This window comes from Falco biarmicus, chromosome 13 (assembly GCF_023638135.1).
Source record: "Falco biarmicus isolate bFalBia1 chromosome 13, bFalBia1.pri, whole genome shotgun sequence".
Lineage (NCBI taxonomy): Eukaryota > Metazoa > Chordata > Aves > Falconiformes > Falconidae > Falco > Falco biarmicus.
This window is the reverse complement of record NC_079300.1, coordinates 29,332,880-29,358,755: the sequence shown is the minus strand read 5'-3', so window position 1 is coordinate 29,358,755 and position 25,876 is coordinate 29,332,880. Positions and strand designations below refer to the sequence as shown.

General features: G+C 60.7%; 1 protein-coding gene across 1 annotated transcript; it reads right to left on the bottom strand.

Annotated features, from left to right (window-relative positions):
• Positions 1-25,876, bottom strand: LOC130158378 (diacylglycerol kinase beta-like). The gene is made up of 25 exons (XM_056359077.1): positions 25,678-25,876; positions 19,252-19,519; positions 17,111-17,187; positions 15,615-15,780; positions 14,576-14,812; positions 13,669-13,839; positions 13,230-13,279; positions 12,557-12,631; positions 12,328-12,447; positions 11,208-11,325; positions 10,928-11,016; positions 10,381-10,497; positions 10,144-10,242; positions 9,916-10,029; positions 9,745-9,818; positions 9,542-9,616; positions 9,368-9,453; positions 9,070-9,159; positions 8,441-8,601; positions 6,855-6,919; positions 5,770-5,860; positions 2,805-3,006; positions 1,181-1,301; positions 1,030-1,090; positions 1-429 (listed from the first exon to the last, which is right to left on the bottom strand). Exons 2-25 carry the CDS (start codon positions 19,316-19,318, stop codon positions 331-333), a joined length of 2,625 nt encoding a protein of 874 aa, XP_056215052.1. The 5' UTR covers positions 19,319-19,519; positions 25,678-25,876; the 3' UTR covers positions 1-330.

The following is a 25,876-nucleotide window of genomic DNA, read 5'->3' as shown; positions in this document are numbered from 1 at the left end:
TGTCCTTCAAGAGGATTAAAAATAAATAAGTGAAGCTTGGCATTTTCCTAGGAGCACATTCATTTGCAGCTCTGCCGGGGTGGGCGGGGGTTACTTAAATAAAGGGAAAAAAAACCCAGTCCTAGTGCTGCTCCAGGGAACACTCCCACTTGTCTGCCGGCCTTTGCCCAGAGCTTGTGGTGCTTGCGAAGGAGTCTCTGAGACCTGCCCAGGACAAATCATCCTCGCTGGGCTAGGGGGGTGTTTCCTCTCCCTGCCACAGAGTGGGGATTTGGGGATACCCCACAGCGGGCGGCTGTCCGGTCTGGGCCGCAGCTCCTCACACACTGCTTAATCTCGGGTTCGGTTTCTCCTCTTCAGGAAAAAGAAGCTGCTTTTCTGAGGGGGGCCCAGCAGCATCGGCACTTGGCTTTTATGTGTAATTTTGACCTAAAAAGTGAAAAACCCAGCTCAGTAAGGGGCTCTCAGGCTCTGAGCCCTCCTGGGCATCCCCCAGCCCAGGGACCCCGGGGAGCGACCTGAGCAAGCCAGGGGCAACTCAGCACCCAGCACCGGGGTGAGGAGCTGCTGCTGCCCCCCAGCCAGGTTGCTAAATGCTTTGCTGCACAGGAGTAACAGCTTCAGAATCACATCCAGGCAATGCTGGGATGGGCAGAGGATTTCTCCTCTGTGCAAACTGCCTGCTGGATGGTGGGGGACCCCCCTGCGGCCCCACCAGGAAGTGAGGCTGCTGCACCCACCCACCCGGCAAGGGAAAAGCATGTCCATGTCCCCACAGCTCCCATTATGGCTTGCCGTGAGCGCAGGGCCAGCACGGGCACAGACAGGAGTCACAGGTGGCTGAGCTCTGCGGCCACCCACCAACAAGCGCAGGAGCCTCCCTCCAGCTCTAGAGGCTTTGCTGCACTGCACGGGGAGCCGAGGCTGCCCACTGTGCCGGTGGCCCCTGCCTGCCCCATCCCGCTGTGCCGGTGGCCCCTGCCCACTCCGGCTGCCCGTGGCGGAGCCATCCCCTCCCTGGGGACTCACAGTGCAGGACGGCTGCATCCAGGGCTCCCCGTCCACCTGCATGGGCAGCAGTTTGGATGTCCTGCAAGATGCAAAGAGAGGGAACACAGGGTGACACAGGCGACAGCTTGCGCCATTGGGTCGGGTGCTCAACTGGGATGGGGACAAATACCTGATGGTGACGGATGAACACTGGGCTAGTCTCTTCCCAGCACTCTTCAGCCCCGTGTAGATCTGCCCCATCTCCATCGCACCCTCTAGCCCCACCACCTCCAGGAGGTGGTCGCTGAGGTCTGAAAGAGAGGGGTCTGAGTCAGTCCCCCCATCCCTAGGGATCCCCTGCCTTCCGTTGTCATCTGAAACATCAGGGCCAGCACACTGGGGCTGCTGTGGCACTGTGGGGATGTGTCCCAATGTTCCCCATACCCTGAGACCACCCAGCTGGGTGTTCGCAGCGCTGGGTAACGCTGCTGTCCAAAGTCTCTGGTGCAAAAATACTCCTGGTCTGAAACAGCACCTGGTCCTCCATGGCTGCAGGGTGGAAGCCTGGATCCCCCCACCCAGCCCTTGGACTGCTTGTTTGCAGTGTTGTATGAAACGGTGTCAGACACCCCCTCCTGCATGCCCTGGGGCACTGCAGCCCCCATGGGAGCCAGGATGCATGCTGGAACCCTCACCAGGAGGGATCTGCTCAAATCCCGGGATATCACTCCTTTTCCCAGCTCCTTCTGCTCTTCTGTGCTGTCAGCAAAGGCACCCAACAATGGGGCAACTCGCTCCATCTCTCACTCCCTTCAGGGTCCTCTTTCACCCCTGGTGGGAACCCCCCTCTGACCCCCTCCAACACCCTCCTACCTACCCACAAGTGGGGATGTGTCCAGGGGACTGACCCCACTGCCTCTCACCACATTTGGAACTGGTCTTTGCTCTGTCCCACTCCCTGCTGCCCATTCCCACAGGCTCACCCAGCGAGGGACAGCTGGTGACAGGCTCGGATGGCCGGTGACACCACCGTCCTGGCAGTCATGCAGCAGGGGGGCTGTTTCCTGCCCCAGCCCTGGGCTGCAGGAGGTGGCGACTGGAAAATACAGGCGCTTTTGCCTATTTTGCTGGCTGCTTTCTAACCCACCGCTCTCTGCTGGGGAACCCTGCCAGCACTTCGGGCTGCCTGCACCCTGCCTGTGCCAGTGGGGACGGCTCCGGCGGCTGCAGCAGTGGGTGCGAGGTGCTGGCCAGGGCACAGCATGGGTACTGTGCACTTCCCAAAACCCCGCAGCCAGGCTGGCAGTGCTGTGGCGGAGTATGAGAAGATGCTTACAAAAGCCCTCGGTGCCAGCTCTGCAGCTCCGCTTCCGACTCCTCCCCTGCAGCAGCGGGCACCCGGCCCTACCGTGGCTGCCTGCCAGCCCGCGGGCACCGGGGCTGCCCAGCCCCATGCCTCCAGGTGACAGCTCCCAGCCGGGCACCCCCAAGCCGTGATCCCCAGAGGCCGGGGGGAGAGGTGGATGACAGGGCAGGGGAGCCACGTCCTCTCTGGCCACCATGGCACGGCATAACCAGCTCCAAAAAATCCAGTCCTAGGCCATACCCAGGTGGGCAGAGCTACCCTCCTTTGCCACCTTGGACAGGCTGTTGGGGTTACCCCAGCACCTCAAAAGACAGCGAGCCAACAGCAGCCCCTCCAGTGCTGTTGCTCTAGCACCACCTGCACAGAGCCACAGCCAGAAGTGGCATTTGCCCAGCTCCCCCGTGCTAACCTTGCACCCCCCCGCGCACTGCCAGGCCCCACTGCTCACCCTGCACGCAGAACTTGAGCTCCTTGGCATCAGTGACCACCGTGGCATGCTGCTTCTCCGGTGCTTTCTTGCCCAGCCTGCTGTAACCACGCTGCTTCTTGGTCTCGCCCCAGAGGTTGGAGCCTCCGTACATGCTGGGGATGTTGAGGACGGCGATGCCCTCCAGGGACGCGTTGCTCAGGTCTAGCAGGGTCCCATCGCACTGCCAGGCATACGGGCAGTGTCCGGCCATGAAGCTGGGGGGAGCTGGTGCCCAGCACCATGAAACCCAGCCTCCTCTCCCCGCCTGTCCACCCAAGGAACGAAGGAACGGGGCTCCCCAAGCACAGCATGCCCAGAACAAACCTGCCCCAGGGTGGCACTGGCAGCCTGGGGGCAGCTGGTGCAGGAGGGGCAAACAAATACCACCCGGAATGGCTTTTCTAGGGCTGAAAACCACCACCTCGCCTTCCTTGCACTGCTTTCCCTGTTATTTCAATATGAATTTTACTACACATCTGAGATGGCAGGTTCAAAAAGCAAATTTCTATGAGACAGCAAAAAACCTTGGCTGGGCTCGGTGCTGTGACCCAAAATAGGAGGCAATACCACCTTGGCCCCACAGCAACCTCCATTCAAGCACCTCCAGCCCACGCTTCCCCACCTCCCCTTGTTCAAACTGACTCCAAAGAATCAGAAAGTTTGGCTGCCCAAAGGGCAACTCAAACCAGTTTGTCTTCAAGTGCAATTTGGAAACTAGAAATGAGGCTGGAAGGAAATGATAGGAAAGGTGTCAGAGGAAAAGCAGTCAGTTTTTAGAGAGAAAACCACAAGCCAACACACAGAACTGGTATCCCAGGCTTCACTGTCACACAGCCGGACTGCCCCACCTGAAAATTCCCTGTAAAAGGTAAAATATCCATTGTCTGTGGCTTTCCCACAGGAGTGGAAGCAGCAGCCATGGAAATGCATTGCTTAACTTCACATTTTCCCACTCTCACACTACCCAGATGACACTGGATCCCCTTTCTAGATACCTCTGGAGGAAGCAGCCACTTTCTTGTTCAACTGTATTTTTTCTAGAGCATTTGTATTTTCCTTTATGTATCGGCTCTCTACCTCCCATGCTATGCTTCAGCAAATGCCAGCGCATTTTTTGCCTTGGTGATGTGACAGCATTTATGCCCTCTCCTGCATCGTCGAGAGGAATGCAAATGGGCTGATGAACCCCTGCTGCTGTGCTGCTGCTTTGACTCCAGTTTTTTCCCTCTAGCAAAGAGCGAAGGTCTTGAGCTTACTTATAATACCCTCTGGGCAAGTGCTGAGCATGCTGGCTGCACCTATGTGGAGCTGGGTGTGCACACCAGCAAACATCTCTCTGCCTCCCCTGATGCTCCGAGACCTTATTTTTAGTCTTGCGTTGAAAGCAAAAGGCAGGAATGTTCTGCTTTGGGAGTGAAGAGCTGTCTAAAGCTTGTAAAGGATGTAAATCCTTTCACTCTCAATACATCTTAATGATATTATGATTTGTAGGAAGAGAAAAGACCTTAACGCTCTGTGCAGCGGATACCAAGCAAGAGGGCTCCGATTCCTCATGGGACAGACCACACATCCCAGGCCTGGCCGAGCTGAGCATCGCCCCCACCGCAGGCACCTTTGCCACCTGCCTGCGAGCAACCGGGTACCAACCCGCCGCGTTGGGATGAGAGCAAGTTGCTGCCTGGGGCTGCCGTTCTCCGGAGACGCTGCAGGAGCCCATTCCTGCCTGGGGTCGTGGGAGGTGGGCAGGACCATGGCTGCCCATACCTGCCCACGCACACGCGTGCAAGGAGCAGTTTCTCCCTGCGTAGCTCTCCCCTGTTAGTGTGCCAGCGAGCCACAATGGGCTCTTTGAGCAGGGGCAGCTGACAGCATGCTGGCAGCGATGCTGGAAGTAGAAATTTGCAGCTGGGGAAAAAGCAAATTCATTTCCAGGAGCTGTAGGGGAATGAGTGCCAATTTCCAAAACAAAACTGCCATTTCTTTGCAGGGCTGACAGTTGCCTGGGAGCTGAAGGGAGGACAGGCTGCCGCTTTCAACTTCAAATACAGCAGGATTAACGCTTTCCTGCCAGCACGGCACAGCTGTACCGACACACGCTCGGTGGGGAGCGTGCGGGCAGCGCGGGGGGCACCTCGCAAGCACCGGGGGCATCTCATGCCCATCACTGGCAGCGCTCAGTCCCATAGACATGGATTTTACCCACCCCAGGATGCTGGTGCATGGCTGGTGAAGGGATTGGGATGGCCGTGCCCCTGCTCCTGCCTCTTCCCACCCGCCATGAGGGCACAGCTGCCTCCTTTGGGCTTTGGGGAAGGCTGAAACTCGCCACCTCGAAACAGACTTCAAAGTCCCTCTGCCCACGGCTGCAGGCGCCACACCACCAGCTCCCTGGGTTCTCTCCGCCTGCTGCCATCGACCCCACACCCACCACCTGGTCCGACTCACACCAGCCCATCGCAGCAAGCCAGGTTTCTTCCCCTTGCCCTCAAGCCTAAGTTATAAAAGGGTCATTTATCCAGAGATAAGGAGGCGGAAGTTTGCAGCAAACCACTGCCCAAACCCCCCAGCGTGAGCGGAGAAATGACAGTGCTCTTAGCAACCGTGGGCCCTCCTCCCCACTCTAATTAAAGGCTGTTTCCATGTCATCCAACGAGGGCTGGGAGCAGAGTTTACACAGAGAATATTCCAGGCATGCTCTCAAATACAGCTGGAAGGGGGGAAAAAATACAGGGCTATTCTTCTGCCTGCAGCTGGCTGGCTTTGCAGCAAGTGCCACATGGTGGAAGAGTGGGTCCTGCCAGCCACTGCATCCTTCTGCCACCATCAGGGGTCAAAGCTGCCGCAGCACCCTCTCCCCAAACAGCCAAAAGGGGACCCATGGGTGACACCTCCCAAAAACCCTTTGTGCCCCAGCTGGAGCCAGGGACTATCCAGGGAAACCCACCTCCACCTCAACGTAGTCATGGAGCTTCTTGCAGGTGGCCGCAAAGGTCTCTGATGTCCCAAATTCGAAGTACCACAGCTTGTTCTTCATCCTGGGGCACAGAGATGTGTCAGCATCCCGCTCGGAAACAGCGCTTTGCCCCAGCTGCCCTCAGCACAGCCAGTGCCAGGGCCTTTCTGGAGCCATTGTGATGGTGACACAAACCATTGATGGGGACACAATTCATTGTGGAGGGAGACCACGGGTGTTATGGCCTCAGGGAGTGCGCGTGAGACAGGGGGTGGCTCAGGCAGACCTGGCTCTGACACCTTGCAGGGGGGAGGATGGGGGGGCTGGGTGCTCCCTTGGCATGGGAACGAGGTGTCTGCATCACCTCAGCAGAGCTGAACATGGGCTGTCATCTCCTGACAGGGCTACTGAGGACAGGGTACCCCACAGAGGGGATGTCGTGTCCCCCCCAGCACCCTACCAGGCAGCCCCTGAATCCTGTTCGCCCCCTGCATCAACCGCTGCACAGGCTTTGAGGGGGATCTGTAAGCTGAGGGGAGCTGAATGTCAGAGCAGAGTAAGACGCTTTCGTCCATTTGGGGTTTTTCTAGCAGGTATTTCTGAACATGAGGATGGGGGTCACAAGCCACAGCTCCTGCTGCCATCACACCACTTCCCTGTACCCCGAGCACAGTGGGAGCAAGCTGTGACCTGCTGCCTGCCCTGCCCTCACTGCCTGGCCTGCTCCTGCCGGTCCTGGAATTCAGTGCCGATTATAAAGCATGAATGAATGTAACTGGGTGTGCAGCCAAGTTCGAGCAGCCTGCCTCACTGCCTGGGGCCTGAGGCAGCACCCCCAACCCCCATGACGCCTGGCCCCCACCGCTCAGTCGTGCCCGGTGTGCCCCCTGCCCATCCCCTAAGGCTGGCCAAACACCGCACTGCCTCCGTGGGGCTGCTGCCAGTCCGGTGGGGAGGGGGCTGAGAGCAGCTCGGCGGGAGGGGAGCAGGCTCCAGCACGACCCCTCGGCACAGTGCACAACAGCAGCCGGCACCCCCCACACCCTGCTTTCGGGGGCACCACGGGCAGCCCTTACCTGCTGTTGAACTTCTCGGGGTGCTTTTCTCGCATGATGTGGAAACGGTGAGCAATGGAGGCATCCTGCAGGCAGAGGGAGCACAGAGATGTCGGTGGCACAGCAGAGAAACAGAAACCCCCCTCTGCACCCCATGGGCTTGTGCCAGGATACAGGGACTCAGCTCCTCGCCCTCGCTGCTGCCCCCCTGGCACAGAGGCAGAGCCCAGGGGCCATGCCAAGGCAGCCCTCAGCCAGGCTGCTTGCGAAGTGCTGAACGGGCTCATTAAGCGAGACATAATTAGTGCACCTCTTCCCTCTTCACAGGGGCTCCGCATGGAGGTGATGCTGAGGGAAAGAGGGAGGGTTACCAGCGGCGGGGCAGTGGGGCTGCAGAGATACCCCAGGACCCCGCACCCTGTCAGCTCCCCTGGCAGGATGGCAGCTCTCGTGAAACTCATTGCAACCTCTCCTGTGCAGGGTGGTGGGTGTTTTAAGCCTGACTTGGAAGCTGTCACCAAGTGCCATCTGCAGTGACATCCCCTGGCATTAGCAGGAGCTGATGTGAAACTAGAAGCATCCTGTAGTGCTGCCGGGTGGGTGACCCACACTGCGGTGGCACCACTCGGCACCCATGGCTCAGGACAAAAGTGCTGCAAGCCCCAGGGAAGAGAAGTGCTTCCCACTTTGCCGTTCCCCCAAAGCCCTGCTGCTCCTGGGACTGACCCCCAGCACTGGGGAAAACCCCTGTGGCACGGGGCAGCCATCCTTGCCAGGCTCCCTAACCTCCCTGCATGAGGAAAACATGAGGGAACACAGGTCCCAGCACCGCAGCAGGGCTTTGCTGATGGGTGCCGTTTTGGCAAAACAATTCAGGTGGGGTGTTCAGCACACTCCCCCCGTCCCTGGGACCCCCAAACTTCCCTGAACCCTGTTTAAGCTCCTCACACGCTTTCTCTTGCAACATTCCCAGCTGGGAAGAGAGAGCTTCCGTGCCTGTTTATGTACTTAAGTGCTGCCATTACAAATGACAATAAACCCAGAAGAATGACGCCAGGAGATGGAGGTAGGCTGGGAACATGAGCAAGAAAGAGCAGGGAGGGAGAGTCGCTGGCCTGGGCGACTCAAGCTCAAATGCAGTTTCACCAAATACGTAGAAAGGCTTTTATGGTCTGCGAGGAACTAGCCTTTGCTCCTGGGAATTAACATGGGGCTGGCTCGGAAGAGGTCTAAGGATGAGTCTAGGAGACAGAGAGGGCTGCAGGGGGCTGGCATCGCTTGAGTGCACCTGCTGGGCTGGATCGCTCCAGCCACTTCACAAAGCTGAGACATTTCCCACTGGCTGAGTGGGAAATGCCCCTGGCAATCTGCTGATCTGGGTGGGTTTGAGGCTGTGGCTGTGCTGTGGATCCAGGTGACAGTTCCTGTGCTCTGCTGGCCTCTGGAGCCCTTCCCTTTGCTTTGCTGTGGCTGGGAGGCTCCAGTGGGCATGGCATGGTCTGGGCACCAGTTACTAGCCCTCCGCTGTGCCACTCTCTCCAGCTAAAACGTGTGTCCCCTGCACTCTGGGCTGCCCTCAAGACCCATCCCTGCCCCATGGTACTCACCACCCCGATGGAGAAGTAGTTGTTGATGATGGTGGATGGGACGGGGTCCCCATTGGTCTCTCTATCACTAGGAATGACATCTATCTGCCAGCGGTCCAGCATCACCTCTGTGCTGTGCTCAATATCTTTCAGGACCTTCATCAGGTTGCCTCCTTCATAGCCTGTAAGGAAAAGAAGGTGGGGTCAGAGAAGGATGAAGGAGGACGAAGGGGAGCGCAGCCATGTCACGTGGGGCCAGAGGCAGCTGGGTGCCAAGCATCTGGGGAGCCTGGGGCTGCAGCTATGGCACCAGCAAGATGCCCGGCTAGTCCTTGCAGCAGTGGCTGAGATTTCAGCTAACGGCACGGCTCTTGCAGATGAAGAAGGTTGTTGGGCAGCACCTAGCTGATGGGGGGTTAGAAAGCAGCAGCTGCTTTTTTTGGAAGGGGTTAGAGGCACCAGCACGAGGCACTAGGGCTGAGATGCAGCCCCCAGCCACATCTCAAGAGCAGAGGAGTCCTCCCTCCCCCAGGACAGCACCTACCCAGCCACCCCGCCGGTCCCCATGGCCAGCCCCGCCCCCCGCCGCCCCCCCCCCTCCCCCCCCCCCCCCCCCCCCCTGCTCCGTGGCGATGCTCGCCCAGCCTCACCTCCTCCCCATCGCAGGCACCGGGCCAGGTCATTGCCTGTTCCCAGAGGCAGGACAGCCACCGGCGGGTGCTTCACCAAGTTCGCCTTGTCTGCAGTTCAAGGGGAAAGAGAGTTTCGGGGCTGAAAGGGGTCAGTCCCTGCTCCTCTCCCTGTCCCTCCCTGGCTGGCAGCCTGGGGGTGATGCTGTTGGCAGGACCCCCCTCCTCACTCTTGCCAGAGGAATATGGGGAACCCATGGCAGATCACTGAGGATGTGGTGGACAACACTCTGCAGGAGTGTGGCCACTCCTCACTCACCTATGCAGTCCAGGATCCAGCCCACCGTGCCGTCCCCTCCGCAGGCCAGGACGCGGAAATCTGGAGTGTCCCGAAAGAAGCTCAGCCTGGAGAAAGCCAGGAGAGACAGGGGGTGACGTGGGGGAAGAGGGGCTGGCAGGAGAGGGCAGAGGATTGGCCGTAGCATCTCCGTACCCCGGCGCCGGCCCACCACGGTCCAGGTTGTACACTTGGCGTGGGTTGAGCAGGTAGTGAAATTTCCGAAGGACCCTAGGAAAAGAAGGAGAGATGCTGCAGAGGGAGGTGAATCCCCATCTGGGAGAGGTGCTGGAGCAGCCCAATGGACCAGCAGCTCCCAACCCCAGGGGGATGCTCTCCCTGGGCAGGACCCCACCTACCGCTCCCCTTGCCTTCCTCCACTCTTGGGGTTCACAAGCACCAGGAGGGGGTGCGTCCCAGGCCGTGGGCTGATCTGGAGGGCAGAAAGCATGGCTGCAAATGCCTGGCCGCCGTGGGGCTTGGCATGCACCCGTGGCAGAGCTTGCCAGCAGCCCGGCATGGGAACTTACCTGCAGTCCTTGCCCATCCACCGTCATGGAGTTGAACTTGAAGCCCTGGCTGTCCTCAGGGCTGGTGCTGGCGGGGGAGTCGCTCTCTGATCTCCGGCAGTGGGACTGCCTGTCCTTTGGGGAGCAGAGGCACGGATGGGCACGCTCCCCTGAGAAGGGGAGGTGGGGTGGCTGCGGCGATGCCCTGCCGGGTCCCTGCCGCCCGGCAGCAAGGATGGTGGCACTTACCAGGACAACGGGGCAGATGTAGGAAGGCAGCAAGATGTGATCCCGCAGCGGGCCCCCATCACACTCTGGCTTCACATGGGAGGCACATTTGTTGTGGAGCTGGAGAGGGCATGATGAAAGGACATTGGGTGGGGGACACCCCTGCATCCCCTATTCACGAGCCTCTCCTCCCCCAGGGCCGGCCATGTGGGGTGTGCCACAGAGCCCACCCCGGGCCCCCCGGGCCCGTATACTCACGGTGACTTGGCACCAGACGCAGTGCAGGCCGGTGATGCCCTGGTAGCACTTGATGCTCTTATGGCACCTGTCGCACTTGACAGGGGAATTGCCCTCGATCCAGGTGTGCTGCATCACCTGCAAGGCACAGTGTGGGGGGCACTGCGGGTGCAGCACCCACCGACCCTCCAGCATCTCCTCTCCGCTAAGGGCTGCCACTGTGATTTCGGAGAGTGGCTTACTGTGCAGGGATGCTGACTGATACAAACCAGCCCCCTGCATGGCTGCCTTCCCTCCTCGCTGCTCCATACGGCACAGCAGGGACACCCATCCCCCACCCGGAGCCATGGCAAACCTCGGGGCGTAGGGACGGGGCCTGCCCTGCCAGGCTCTGGGTGCTGCAATTGCCCACGAGCTACTGCCCAGGACCCAAAAGACAAATTGCAGGGGAAAAAGCCATGGGGGACCAGGGCAGGAGACTGAGGGCCAGCTGCTGCCAGTGGTGCTGCCTCTGAGAGGGCTTCATGGGAGACCCACCAGCTCAGAAACGCACTGGCTGCCTACTCACGCTCGCATTTCTCTTGGATTTCACGTAGGTGCTGATGCAGGAGGCAATATCTTTGGACACACACCTCTCATGGACGGTGTATTTGCAGACTGGTGGGAGAGAAGGTGGTGAACATCACTCCCCGGTACAGGCACTGCCCCCTCTCTGCTCCCCCTGCAGCACCCAGAGGGCTCAGCACCGATGGGGACCAGTCGCCTCTCCCTGGGGCACTGGGATGGGGCAGGAGCCACCGGCCCGGGGGTGCGACAGTCCGACAGTCCAGCATGTGTCCATGACTCACAGGAGCAGCAGAGGCCCTGCTTGCGGACCCCCAGCAGCATGGTGCGGCAGAAGTTGCAGTAGGCGGGTTTCTTGAAGTGCTTCAGCCTCCAGGCATGCTGCCCATCGTCCTTCACGTTCTGCAGGGCAGGAGAGGGGAGGACGAGGGGGGTCACTCCCCCACTGCTGGGGGTCCCAGCCCACTCAGCCCACCACTTTTATCAGCTCTTTGTCCCATAGAAGCCCCCACTGTGTATGTGGGAGTTTGCTCCCAGCAGGACTGTGAGTTCTCCTGCTCCCCTTCTCCCTGGTGTTTCCCTGAATACCACTGCTGCTGTACCCCCTACTCCCTGGGCATGTCCGGCTCCTGGCACTCCTGGCACCAAGCTCCAGCTCCCCGTGGCTTCTTGGCACAGCTGCGCTGCAGGGATGCTCTGCTGGTGGCAGACGGGAAGGTGATTCCAGATCTGGGGCCAGGCCACCGCCACCATGGGGTGGCCAAAGCAGGCCTCTAACATCTGAGACCAGGCACAAATGCTTTGCAGGAGCCACTTGAAAACGCCAGAAAGCCTGCCACACCACCTCTCCATGGGAAGCAAACACCAAAATGGGCACCAGGAAGCAAAACCCCAGATTTTCCCTGCAAAGTATCAGCCAATGGCCAGGGATGCATCTCCATGAAATAAAGCCAAAAAAGGATGAGAAAACAACACAGGCAAATAAGGGGAGGGTCCCAAACCACCCCACCTCTGCTCTTTGAAGCTCATCCCAGGAGAGGAGCTGGCATTTTAGGTGCTCATCGTATTTTTTGATTAAATATTAATCAGAGTGTGGTACGATAGCAAGGAGCAAGCCCAGTCAGCTTGGGCACAGCAGCTGGCAATGACTGTAGCTCAAAACTGAGCTTGTGAAGCTTTGGGGGGTGAAGACTGGTCAGCAGAGGCAGGGCAGGGGTGTCTGGAGGGGCTGGGAGCCCAGGGGCCAGTGTGGGGCTGTGCAGCGCCAGATGGGTGCACAGCTGGGGGGAGGGTGCCCTCCCACGGCCCCTGTATGCCCTCCATCACCACCCTCCACTCCTGCTGCCGCGGGCCCTGGGCTTTCCTCCCAGGGTGGCTGGATGCAGCCAAAACATGGGCACTCACCGTCTCCATTCCCAGGAGAACCAGCAAGGGGATGGTGGTCATGCCGCCCCGGATCCACTCCTCCAGTGTCACAGTCCCATCGTGGTCGTAGTCGATCTCCTCCATCATTGCCTTCAAGATCTGGAGAAGAGAGGAGACACAGTGACATGGCGATGCCACCCCCGCAAACCCCAGCTGCTGGCTCCGTCCAAGAGCCCCTGTGGCCCCCCCAGCTGCCCCCAGCACTCACCGGCTTCAGCTCCGTGGAGTCCCACTCCAGGTACTCGGCCACGTGCACCATCTGGTTAATGATACGATCCAGCTCCTGAGCACAGAAAGACAACGATCCCCAGTGCTTAGGGACAGCTTCAGGCACAAGCGGCATGTCCAGCCTCCAGCCCCCAAACTGGGGATGTACCAGGTCTGTGTCCCAGTATGCCCATGGCTGCCCTGGGCCCCCGCCTGCACAGGGGGCCAGCGACACCCCACTTCTTGGGGGGTGCTGGGAGCTGCTTTCTCCTCTGAAAATCTGCCAGAAAATCTGCAGTGCATTTTCCCTTGGAAAAACTGCTCTGATAAAAGAGATTTTTCTTTGCAATGGGTTTCAAGCAAAATACCCAAAGGACAAAGAAAAAACATCCCGGGGGAGAGGGTTGTGCACGATTTTTTCCTTTTCTGAAACACTGTGACCTGATGTAGAGCTACAGTTACTGGTGGGTGGATTTTTTCTAGCTGCTGCTGGATGCTGCATAGCTGGCGTGCGTCCCCCAGCCCCATGGTCCAGCCCCACAGCAAATGCTGCTGCCTTCCTCCTCCCTTCCCATATTCCTGGCTAGCTGGGATCACTTTGCCAGGGGAGTGGGCACCCTGATGGGGGCCTGTGTGTGTCCGGCCCCAGCTTTCTCTCCCAAGAGAAGGCTTACCGAGCTGTCCAGGAGGCCGTTTCCATCAGTATCATAGAGGCGAAACATAACTGGAGGGAGAAGAGAAGCCAGCTGCCAGTTAGAGCCCAGCACCGGGGCAGGTCGGGCAGCCTGCGTCCAGTACCGGGGCGGCGGGGGCTGTGGGATGGCAGCAGCGCTGTGCTGGCTCAGCCTGGGCAAGCTGTGACCCCAGCCCACACCGGGCTGCGGGGTGTCAGAGCAAAGCCATGGCCCCCCTGGCCGCCAGACCCAGGTACCGGCCGGCAGGAGCAGAGGGATGGCGCTGAGCATTTTTCCCAAGTGGTTTTAATGTTTCAGCATTAAAAAGTGAGCAGGAGCATCCAGCCCCACACCCCTCCTCGGGTGAAGCCCCCAGGCAACACCTCCAGCCACCGGTCCATCCCCCTGCCCCAGTCCCTGGCCCCAGGGTCCCACTTACACTCCAGCTTGTCCTCTGCCCGTCCCCTCTCCAGCAGGGACAGGTAGCAGACAATGTCCTTCAGGTGGACCACCTGGGCCAGGGGGATGGGGGGCAGTGGCGGGGTGGCTTTCAGGGAGCTGTGGCTCTTCCGCAGGCTGAAAGGTAACCTCTTCTCCACACTCCTTGTGCCTGTGAGGGATGAAGCCCATGCACAGGGCTGGCCATTTGGAACAGGAGCCGTCCCCAGCTGGGGCAGGGGGCTGGCAGCATGTGAACTCTGGGGCACGGACCCACTCAGCACGAGGTGTGTGCCATGGCAGGAGCAGGGCTGGGCACCCAAGGGGACACAGGGCTGGGTGCCGTGGCAGGAGCAGGGCTGGGCACTGCCAGTCAGTTTCCCGGGGCACAGACTCCTGCATCTCCGGCACTGTGGGTGGGATGAGTGGTGGGAGCCCGCAGGGATGTGCCCTGTTGGGGACAAACGCCCACCCAGAGGAGTGAGAAGCTCGGCAGGCAGCAGGGCAGGTTGCTGGGGTGCCGGGGCAGCCCACGCTCACAGCCGCCCACGATGGCAGCCTTCGGCAGATGGCTGCTCCTGGCAGAGGGGCCCTTCGCAGTGCTCCCCTCGTCGGTGGCTGGCAGGAGCTGGGCCAGAGGCAGCAGTGACTCACTGCTCCAGTCCCCCCTCGCTGGGAGCTGCTGCCAGGTAATTAAGACATTGACTGGTGGGGGCTCTGCAGGATGGGATTGGCAGCTTAAGTTTGCAAAGCAAAGGTGTCAAGACACCAGGGACCTGCTGAGTTTGGAAGGTCACCGCCACCGCCCCAGGGACCTGACCAGCTGCACTGCCAGGAAACTGGGCAGCTTCAGCAAAGGGGAGGGCTTGTCACAGCCCGTGTCCCTGTGGAGCCCCAGCCAAGCTCACCTGGCGACTGAGGGCCGAGCAGGGACCCAGAGATCTTTGAAGAGCCTGAGGAGTTGTGAGCAGAAGGGGTGCCGGTGGTGGACTTCTGGGAGGATGACCTGGACCAGCTGGGGGAAGCGTTGGGGATCGATGCAGGGGTGAGGGATGCTGGCTGCAGCTCAGCTGCATTGCTGTGGCAGCTCTTGGGCTCAGGAGTGTGTCGTCCCAGGGCACTTAGAAGTGTTTTCCCATTGATCCCTGCAAAGCAGACATAAGCCCGTGGGCAGTGTGACGCCACGATGCCTGTACCCGGCAAGCCCCTTCCTCCAAGAAGCCCCTCTGGGTGCAGGTCACTCGCCCTGGGTCTTCCTTGCTATCCCCAAAGCAGGGTGGCATCTCAGCCCCAGGACTCTCTGAGGGGCACCGTGGGCCGCCCACACCATCCTGCCTGGCCAGACGGCTCCCAGCAGCGCTCCTGCCCCTGGGTGCTGGCCGCCAGGCTGCTCGGGACCAGGCAGGGAGGATGTGGTCCCCAAGCAGCAGCCAGAGCCGCTCAGGAGCCCAGCAGGCAGCTGAGCAGCTGGGAAGGGCTCTCCCTTCTCCTCTGCAGTTTATGGTCCTTTCAGCAGATGTCTCCACACGCTGCGAATCCAGCCGGGCAGGGGCCCAGGGAGGCAGAAGCTGGGTGCCTGGCACACGTCCCCTGCTCCGGGTGTAGCTGCGCGCTTGGTGGCTGTCAGCATCGGTACTGGTGACAGGGGCACAGGCCACCTCAGTCTGGATGGAGATGCCAGCATCGAGTGACTTGGGCTCTGACCGCGCGGAGGAAAGGAGGGATCGGTCAGTGCCACGGTGCCCTGTGGGTCCCCGCTCAGGGAAAGCCCTCCCCTCCCTGGCGCAGCGCAGGGCCCCTGGGAGCCTATCCATCGGATAGGACAGAGCCCTGACGCCACCGCTGCAGGTGCCACCCCACAACCTCCATCCCCATGGGGCTGGTGTGGGAGCAAGCCCAGCATGCCACAGTGTGCCCATCTGGGTGGCAGGGGCAGGGCTGGCTCACCGAGGGTGCTGAGCTGCGAGACACCGGGGCTCTGGCGCTGAGTCTCGGGGGAGGCTTGGCATATCTTACGCCTGAAGGAGGTGAAGAGGTGTTGGCAAAGCTCCTCAGGTACATCCACCTCCAGGTAGGTCTTCATGAAGAGGCAAAAGCCCTCATAGTCAATGGGCTGGGGAGAGGATAGAGGAGGAGGATGGAGGTGCCACAGGGGTGCAGAACTGCAGGCAGTGGGGTGGGTCCTGTGCCCTGGACCCCCCCCACCAGCTACATCAGCTGCAGAGCCCTCCCCAAAACCACCGGCTTCCCAAATCCCAGTGGGTGCCTGAAGGGAGTCAGAGGCAGCAAGGTCATAAATCCCCAGTGCCAGCTGGCTGCCAGGGACCAGCACGGCTGAGCCAGGCCAGCGGTGCTGGGAGCAGGGACAGGAGTCATGGGCAGCTGGGGTAGGAGCTGGGGGGGCTGCAGGGAGGGGCGCAGCCATACTGGGACGGTGCTTGCTGGCAGCGGAGCAGCAGCTGGCCCACCTGCCCAGGGGTCTGCGGACCCCCGTACGGTGGGCAGCTCACTGGAGGGGCAGCAGGCTCTGACAGAGCCAGAGGCTCAGCTCGCAGAAGAAAATTGAGGAACTAAATACAGACTTTCTGCCACAGCCAAAGGAGGCTAGGGCTGCTGGAGGCAGGGGGCTGTAATGAGCTGTGCTCTGAAAGCCTCCTGCTCCCCAGGGGTGGAGCACAGAGCAGCGGGACCCTCCAGCCCACCCTCAGCCCCCGAGGGCTATCATCCTCCTGAGGTCTCCTCGCCTTCTCCTTCCCCACTGGCCTTCCCCATCGCATCGGGATGTTGCCTTCTGGGTGGCTTTAGTGGCGCCAGCTGCAGCAAGGGTCCCGCAGTGCCCTTGAATAGCAGGGTAGTTTTGCTGCCCCTCCTCACCATGTTCAGCCCACTGATTTTTCCTGTTTCGCCTCATTTCTAGTAATTATGGTCCCTGTGAAAGGCTCTGTCCTACTGGCACACTAATAGGTCTCTCTGAAAGGACCACTTGGAAAAAATAAGCCTTCCCCTGGCAAGAGCGGGAAGGCACAGGGCCTTCTCCCGTCCCCACGCTGGCAACAGCAAAATTGTCTGCTTTTGGAGGAAGAGAGAGTAAATCCCTCCTGGCTTCTGCCTGGCAAGGATATGCCCCAAAATGCTCAGAGTAAGGCAGCCTGCAGCCAGCCCCGATGGCAGCGTGGCCGTGGGGTGCTGGCAGCATCGGTGGGATGGGGTGGGATGGCTGTGCGGCCAGCCTGGCCCCCGGGGCGGCCAAGGGGATGCGGCTGGGCTTCCCACACAGGGGGAGCATCTTTCCCAGTCCTGGGAGCAGGACTGCGGGGAGAGGCAGGGGGGCAGACAGAGCAGACCTGTCTTCTCCCAGCCGCTCTTAGCTGGGGGAGCTGGGCTGGGGGAGCTGGCGGGGGGGCCAGCAGCGTGGGGGGAGGCTGGAGGGTACAGGGCCATACCTGTTCAGGGTTGTACCTCGAGAGGACGCCGTCCCCGTGGAACTCCTCCAGGACGTCCTTGAGCTTCTTGGTGGAGTCTAGGGAGACAAAGGCATCTCGCTGAGCATGGTGCTGGCGAGCCCCCTTCGCCATTAGACCACCAGCAGGATGGTAGAGACAAGTTTATCTGCTAGATATACAATTTCTGGTTCATTCCATGCCTGAGAAGGGGCCATCCACGCCCTGCTTTCCCCCACACCCTAGAGGGTAGGGCACATATGTAAAGCTGGCCACCAGGGATAGGCTCTCTTCCTCCTACCTGTATGAAAATAAATGCAGACCCAGAGGGAAGCCGAGGTGCTGGGCAAGGAAAGCCCAGCCTGCTCCCCAGTCCCAGCTGCTCCAGGGGCGATGCTGGGCACAGAGCTTGGCCGTGCCTGCCCCGGCCCCTCTGCACAGGCTTGGGGTGGCTGCCCCCACACTTAGAGCTGGTGCCTGCTGGCAATTACTTGGCAGCCCGAGCCATCCCCGGAGCCTGCCCTGGGCTGCCCATTGATATCTCCAGGAGGTGCCAGGAGGGACAAAGAATGGTATTGCTCTGTGCAAACTTTCACACAAACAGTAAATGGCCTGTGAGTTTCCCTGGCTGGGTGTCCTCTGGGCCGGAGGGACATCAGTCCTTCCAAAATTGAGAAATAAGGGAAAAATGGAAAACAAGATCAAAGGGAGGTAACGTTAAGCCCTAACCTTCAGACACATACCTATGGGCATGCCCATTTAAAAAGCTCTCAGACACGTCAGCCCTGTTAATTACCATGAAATCCTCTCCCCGAGTCAGGGATTGTGCTGGCTCCTGCTCCCCCCAGCCCTCCACGGGGGATGGAGCTCGGTGCGGGACCACAACTGTCTGTGGTGCCTCAGGCAGGTCTGGGGCTGGCAGAGCACAAGCAGGGGCCAGTGTGCACTAGAGGAGGGGGCTCCTGGCCCATACTGGGATCTGTGGGAGGATCCCCAGGCCAGTGCCAGGCCACCCTCCCGGGGAGGAGGGCAGCTGACCACACTGTAGCCTTGCTCGCTACACTTTGATCAACGAAATGAAGATGCTGTATGGGTTCTGTGCTTAGCATTACAGATGGCGTTTTATGGTCTGTGATTTAAGAAAGCGTTCTCTGGAAAGGCAGGACGAGAGACAGACAGCGACGCTGCACACACACGTCTGCCCACAGCCCTGCCTGCCCCTGCCTGGGATGTCTGGCAGGTGGGCAGGGGGCTGGGGGCTGCTTGCACTGGGCTCTTTGGATTGGGAGACTGTGCCTTCCCGTGCTGTCAGCCTTGACCCGATTTGCCTCATCCCTACGACGCACAGCAGCCCTGAGGACAGCCCTGGGGGGCTCATGGGTTCCCCTTTGCCTCCCAGTTCTATCCCGCACAGCCACAGGAGCCTGCTGACCCTGGAGCCGTGCCACCCCTGCAAAGCAATGCCCCTGAGATTTTACACCTGTTCTCCCTTCATCCCACAGTTCCAGCTGGGCTTTCCTGTCCATCCTGCCCTGCTGTCAGCACCTCCCCAGGCTGCACACGCTGCAATGAGCACATCTGCACACCAGCTCTCCAGCAGGCAGGACCTTAAGGACCTTGTTTCGGACCCCTGGGCTTTGCCCAGGCACCCTCCCCAGCTGCTTGCAGCCCCAGGATCCCACAGCACCACTGCCAACACGCTCTCCTCAGCAGGAGCCACAGGAGAGAGTTGCTCTGCAAAAGCACTAAGCAAAATTACCGCAGAGGGCTGGCAACCCAAGGCGGGCTGTGGAGCAGCTCCGCATGTTTAGGAAAAGCCAGTCTGCTTTCCTCGTTGGCATTTCACTTCACTAACGAACGTGGGAGCAGCCGCCTTCAGAGGGACTGAGCCGCGCTCACGTGTGCGTTCCCCAAAGCAGGAGAGCTTCTGCTCAGCTAAATCCTCCCAGGCATGCGCTGCTCTGCTGTGCCCCACCAGCCGACGCTGGGGGTCAGGGATCTTCCCAGCCTCTGCATCCAAAATCTAAGAAGTCATCTACTCCTCCAGGAGGATGCCAAGGACCTGTAGGACATCACTCCAGCACAGACCAACAGGACTTTTAAACCCCCTGTCCCTATGCCAGGGGGATGCGCAGAGTACTCACAGTCTGTGTACTGCTGGAGCTGGGCGAACTCAGCAGGGCTGAGCGAGATCCACCCGCCATCGCTCATCTTCGTGTGGCAGAGCCCACTCGGTGGGGCCACGAGCCGCTGCACCCACCGTGCCGGGCTCGGTGCCACAGGTCCGGGCCGGCTGCTTGGTCACATTGTCCCCGCAGGGGGCATGGGGAGCTCTCGGCTGGCTGGCATCATCCTGCTGAGCCCGTGGGCAGCACACCCCGGAGCCTCAGAGCACCGTCAGCACCTTCCTCCCTGCAGCGGGGAGAGAAAGAGGAGGGGGTCAGCAGTGCCCTGCGCAGGGCAGGCAGAGGCTGGCTCCTGCCCGCACAGGCTGCCCGCTGCGCTCCCCCGGGGCAGAGCTGCCTGCGGCAGGGGTGCTCGGTGGGGCTGTAGCAGAGGGTACGTGAGCTGGGACATTAATGGGGTGCAAGGGTGCTTTCCCAGCTGCGGAGGGCCCCTGCCGCGGATGTGGGGGACCCCTGCTCCAGGTGCCCTCCAGGAATGGAGAAGGGAGCGGTGGGCTACAGCGTGGGGCTGGCAGAAAGGCGGGCGAGTGCAAGGAGGGACACGGGGCACCTCGGTACATGGCTGTCCCTGGGGGAGCCCCTCTGCCATGGAGCCCAGTGCAGTGCCACCCACAGTGGCCACAGCTCCCAGCAGCCAGAGGAAGCATCTCAACAGAGGCAAGGCAAACGCCATGGGCAGGGGAAGGAGCTTGTCGCCTTATTTACCCCCAGCATTTTCCAGGGGAACCCAGCATGGTAGGAGCAGAAAGAAGGACACAATTAATTAGAGAAGACAGTGCCTGGAGGCAGGGGATCAGAACAAGTGGAAAATCTCAGCTCATGCCTCCATCTCCGAAGCTGGCAGTGACCTTTAGCTGGCTCTGCTGCCGAGAACCATTGTAAATGAAAATCTACGTTCAAAATTGGGTGAGAGGGAAAAGCCTGCACCACAGAAGAAGCGTCAGAGGGCCCCCAACCAAGTGGCCCTCTCCAACCCATCCATTTGCAGACTTCAAAGCTTATTAGCTTTTCCATTTAACCAGATCAGTCACAGGGAAAGGGCAGCATCCTGAGGAGGTGGTTGTTCTTCAAGGAGGAGAGGAGAACAATTTGATCTCGATTTGAGGGCTGTCCCCCTGCTAAATGTTGGCTCCTGGTTTCCACCAGCCTGACAATAAAGTGGAGCAAGGGCGAGCTGGGAAAGGCCACACGACTTAGGGTGATGCTTGGGGAGCACCCGCACCCCCCAAAAGGCTGGCTGGGCTGCCCACTGCACCTTTTCATTCACAGGCAAATGTATTTGATTAAGGTGAGTGAGTCATTTTGGGGAGCTGCCAGGTCCCACGTGCCACACCAACCCCAGCTGGCGATCCTAGGGACATTCACATATGGGGCACGCTGGGGGCAGGCACTTAACCTCAGGATTTCCCCCCGCAGCAGTCCCTGGGACAGACCTTCACCCCAGCCACACAGGGCAGCCCCAGTGTCAGGAAGGAGACATGACCACCTTCACGAGGCTTTTGGGATGCGATCAGGGCAGCACTGCTGCTTGGTCTCCAGCAAAACTGACTTTCTTTGCTCACGTTATTTTGGCTTTAACTCCAGCCACTGCAAGTAGTCCAGGGTGAGACACGGCCCAAGGGCAAAGCCCCGTGTTGGCGGGGAGGGGAGTGCTACAGACCTCCCCTTGGAGCTACGGGGAAGACTGTGACCCCTGAGGGAGCAGCACAGGGCTGAGCACCCACCCAGATGGCTTCTGGGGCAGGGGTGCCAGCCACGGGGAGCGACTGCACATCTGGAGAGAAGCCCACCAAACCCCGGGCACATGTTTGCTGGAGCTAAATGACACAGCTGTGCTTAGCCCTGCCCAGCCCTTTCCTCCCAAGAGCAGTGGGACCTGCAGCTCCAAACACCCTGATTCACCGCCGGGAGCTGCTCCAGCCCTGTGCCTTGCAGGCCTGGCTGGTGGGCAAGGGGATTTGCTTCATGGCAAATTCTGTTGGGTATGAAGCCATGCCCTGCCGGGATGCTGCTGCCCAAGGATGTTCTCAGAGAGCTGGGCAGATGATGCTGCCTAGAAAAGCTCCTGCCTCTCTTGCCCAGGGCTCTCCCTTCCCTCTGCTAGCAGGAGACGGTCCCGGGGGACACAGTTGCTGGGGCTCTTGTCCTTGACAAGCCCACCCCATGACCTGGGGCTTCTTGGCTGCAGCACAACATGGCCCCAAGGCTACCAGGAGCACAGTGAGGGCTGAGCTGGCAGGGACTTGGGGACCCCCCCGAGATGCTTCTGCTTCTCCTGCCCAGGGCAGCAGGGGCACAGCTGCCACAGGGCTGTGGGGGATGATGCCATGTGCCCACACCGCTCTGCCCTTAGGACACTCGTGTGGGGCAACATGCGATTCTGAGGGAAATGTCACCTCCCCACACTCGCCAGGGCCCTGCCCACCCCCTGGCAGCTAGCCTCCAACCTGCAGCTGTTCTAGCTCGTCCCAGCAGCTCTTTGTCCCCATGCCACCAACTGGGGACAGGCTGGACACAACAGTTTTAGGGCTAGGAAAAAAAACACCCAACCTCTTCCCACACTGTCGTCGGTTTTCTGGGGATGTTCATCTCAGTGAAAGCACAAGCAGGAATATGGTGTTTGCACCTTTCCAGGGTGAAGGGTTTGTCCGAAGGTATCTCTGAGGCTGGTCCAAAAGAACTCAGCCTGCAAGAGACCCTCCAGGAGTGCATGCAGGCTTTCTGTTTTCTGGCAAACAAGCTGTTTGGTTTGACCAGAACCCATTTTTTTATCCAAAATTATACAAGGAGAGGCTGAGAGAGCAGAGCTAGCTCAGCCTGCAAAAGAAAAGGCGAAGGGGGGAACCTGGCTGGTTCCAGATGCTTGAAGGAGTTTGGGTGCACTGAGTCCTCCCGCGATGGATGGCAGGAAAAACATCCCTTGCTTCTTTTAACAGTGGGTTACAGGGTGGCATGAAGCAATGGAAGGAAAGCAAAGTGGAGCTAATTGGGCTATCCCAAGGGGCTTTCCCCCAGCAATTGCTGGAATAACAAATGCCACTTCTGGCATGTCAGCCTTGGATTTCAGGAAGGGCAGGAAAAAGCCTCCTTAGGAATCCAGCTGCTGCTCGTTTGGCCGCCCTCTGAATTGTCAGTGGCAAATTATGTTCTATTAAATCAAATTTGCCTCTCTCTAAAAATAGCTCCCCTACTAGTGTTACAAATGACACTGGATTACCCTGCCTGAAAGCATTTATTGGGACACAGCCCCTCTCCCACTCCTCGCTCCATGCCTGCCAGCCGCGTGTGTGGGTTTTGCCATTCTGCCGGCACCAGTGGCACGGTGTGACTCAAGGCAGCTGAAGTGGCCGGGGGAGGATGGAGGGAGGGAGCCAGGAAGGCTCTGAGCACCTCCCAAACCCTCCCGGGGGATTAGCTGGTGCTGGAGCCCTCAGGAAGCCCTTGCACAGAGCACCCTGCCAGCCCCAGGGCTGGGCGCAGGAGCTGGGTGAGGGGCAATGCAGGGGGCATCGCGGGGAGCATCACTGGGTGCAGGCAGAGGTGCAGCTTGGTGGGAGCCAGGGCCCAGCCATGTAGGGCCTGAAAAGCTCACGTCAACAAGGGGGATGCCAGGCTGAAGCTGGCAATGAGCCAGTCCCCGCCAGTGAGCGGGGCCCATGCAGGCAGCCTAAGCCGTGGGCAGCCAGTATGTATTGGTATCCATGAGAAAGGGCTGCACACAGGCAACCCCAGTGTCTGGGGCTGGGGGCTCCTGGCAGCAGCGATGGGAGGGCAGAGGAGCTGTTTTTCCAGCCAGTCACCCCTGCCCACGAGCCTCCTCGCCAGCCCCTGGCCACCCAGTGCTGCCGAGGACGGAGGACTCGGCTCCTGGGCTGCTCCCTTGGTACACAGCACAGCGCCACGGGGCTCACGATAGGTTTGGGAGGGCTTGTTCCACTGGCACCCACCTGCCCTCTCCAGAACCAGAGCTAGTGATGGAGACCTAATTCTGTCCAAGCTGAGGCAGAGCAACCGTGGGCAGCAGGACAGCAGCCTCCAGGTGCCGGCAGAAGAGCACTGGCAGAGCCTTCAGCCGCCTCCGCGGGGGCAGGCAGATGGGGCTGGAAGCGCTTGTCCTGCCCACAGGAGATTTCTGCTTCAGGTGCGTTGGCTCCTTGAGCTTCAGGAGACCACACGAGGAGGGAAAGCTCCCGCTGTGCATACACACGCTTGCACGTGTGGAGGCTGTAGCTTTCCAACAGCAGCAGGGCACGGCACGGCCTGAAGCTGGGCTATTCCCTGCATCCCTGGCTGGGCTGGCTGAAAACCACAGGCACTCACAGCATCTTCTCCCGAGGCAGAAGCTCGGTGGGTCCCTGCAGGAATGGCATTTTTCCAGCCCATCTTTTGGAAAGATCAGCCTATTTTTGTGTTGGACTGGGGAGAGGCCCCTGAGGCGGTGTGTGGAGTGTAAATCCCTCCTGTCCCAGTGCAGCAAACAAACCCCAACCAAGTCACGCTCAAACTATTTTCTGCAGTGACAGGATAACACACTTCTCTGCATTTTGTCAGCCTGAGAGGACACTCGGGATCCGCTTTTTCCATACTCCCTGCCTGTTGCTCTCTACACATTCCCTCAGCCCTTTGCCCACCCACACAGGGACAGGCACGCTGTCCAGGTACCCTGCATCAGCTTTGCTTTGGGTGCTGAGCACCCTCACGTTCTGTCAGGGGTGCCCAGAGCACCCGGGAGGGCAGCTGCCTGTAAGCCCACAGCCACCAGCTCCGAGCACCTCTGGTGGGAGAGGGGGTGCTCCTTCCCACCTGGGGTAGCTGCCCTTCAGTGCGCTGTGCCAGCTGCCTGCTCCCCTGCCTTCGGCACCGGTCCAGCAAACACAGAGGCAGTTCTTGGTGCACAACCCCAAAACTGCATGTGCACACATCTGCCCGGAGCACCTTGCTGGGCCTCCGCACCCGCTCCTGGCTGCAGGACATCCTTCCCCAGCAGCTTTAAAGCAAGTGAGCAGCGTTTCGGTAAGAGATGCTCCCCTCTCCCCAACCACTGTGTTAGAGAACTGGCAAAGCCAGGCAGAAGAGTCTTCTGCCGTCACTTTGACCAGGTCTTGTGTGGTGGGTGCTTGCTCCCACGCTGTCGGGCAGCGACTGAGGAAGAGGAGGGTGACTGTGGCTGGCCCTCTGGCCCCAGGGCCGGGCTGCAGATGTACAGACTCCCAACCAGGAGCTGGGCCACATGGGGACAACGAGGACCCAGCACAGCTCCCCCCCCCCCCATCAGCCTGCCAGGGCCAAGACAGCTCAGCTCACACCCTAGGGACACCAAAGACTTCCTGACTTACTACTGTTGCCTTTTTAGAGAATAATTTTGCTGGCTGAGTTCGGAACGGACTGTCTCCAAGCAGGATGCCTTTTGAGCGAGACCCATCCCCTCTCCAGTTCCCCTGCAGGTCCCAGCCAGACCAGAGCTCGTCCCATGGACAAGCCCCTTCCCATGCCAGATGGGGAGGCTGGGATCCTCCCCGGGATCCTCCCGGCTCCATCACCTCACACCAACAAACCCAGGGCTTCCTGCTGCGGCCCGGGGCAGCCCTGGCTCTGTCGCTGCAGGAACCCCGTGGCAGCGAGTCCCACGGGTGAACTGAACCTCGCGTGGGACGAAGCTGCTTTGCGGTGGCTTTGCAATACGCTCTGCTCCCCTGCCGCCCCCCAGCACACCCTGGAGAACAAGCTGCAGGCAGCCTCCCCCGGCGGGCCAGGGTGGTGAACCCCGCCTCGGCGCCCTGTCGGACCCCAGACCCGCGACCCCCCGCAGCCAACGGCCCCGGCAGCTCCCTCCCCCCGGGGGCACCGAGGAGCTTTCCCAGCCTGGCCATGCGGCGCGGCTGCCCGGGCAGCCCCTGCCCACCCGAAGGGCGTGCGGTTCTACAGCAGAGACCGACACACGCTGAGACCGACACACGCTGAGACACCAGTGGTGACCGCGTAGCCTCCCCGGGCTGCCTTACCGGCTCGGTGGCAGCCATCTTCTCCGCCCTGGGGGACAAGGGGATGCTGCCCCGTCCTTCCCGACCCTTAGGGCGGCTTTTCCCGAGGACCGAGCTCCCCGCCCGGGCTCCCGCAGCCCCCGGCTCTCGCCGCTGCCCCGCTCCGCACCCCCAGGCCCCGGCCCGGCGGCGGCCCGGCCGCGGGGGCTCCGAAGGCACCGGCCCGGGGCGGGGGCGGGGGGACGCCGCCGGGGCGGGAGGTGGCGGCTGGGCGAGCGGCGGTCCCGCGCGGGTCGGGGCGTTTGCCCACGGCTGGAAAGGGCGAGCCCACGGCGGGTCCCCGGCCCCCCCCTCCCCCTCTCGCTCGCCGCAGCCCCGCGTCCCCCCGCCGCTGCCCCCTTACTTGGCGGCGGCAGCGCGGTGCCATCGGCGGCGGGACGGCGGGGCCGGGCAGGTGGCTCCCGCGGCTCCGGGGCTGCCGACGGCCGGCCTAGCTGGGCAGTCCGGCGGCTCCCGCTCTCTCGGCGGGGCGAAAGGATGCGAACGGGCCCGGCCCGCTCCGCTCCGCTCCGCCCCGGCCCGCCCCGCCCGCCTCCGCCGGC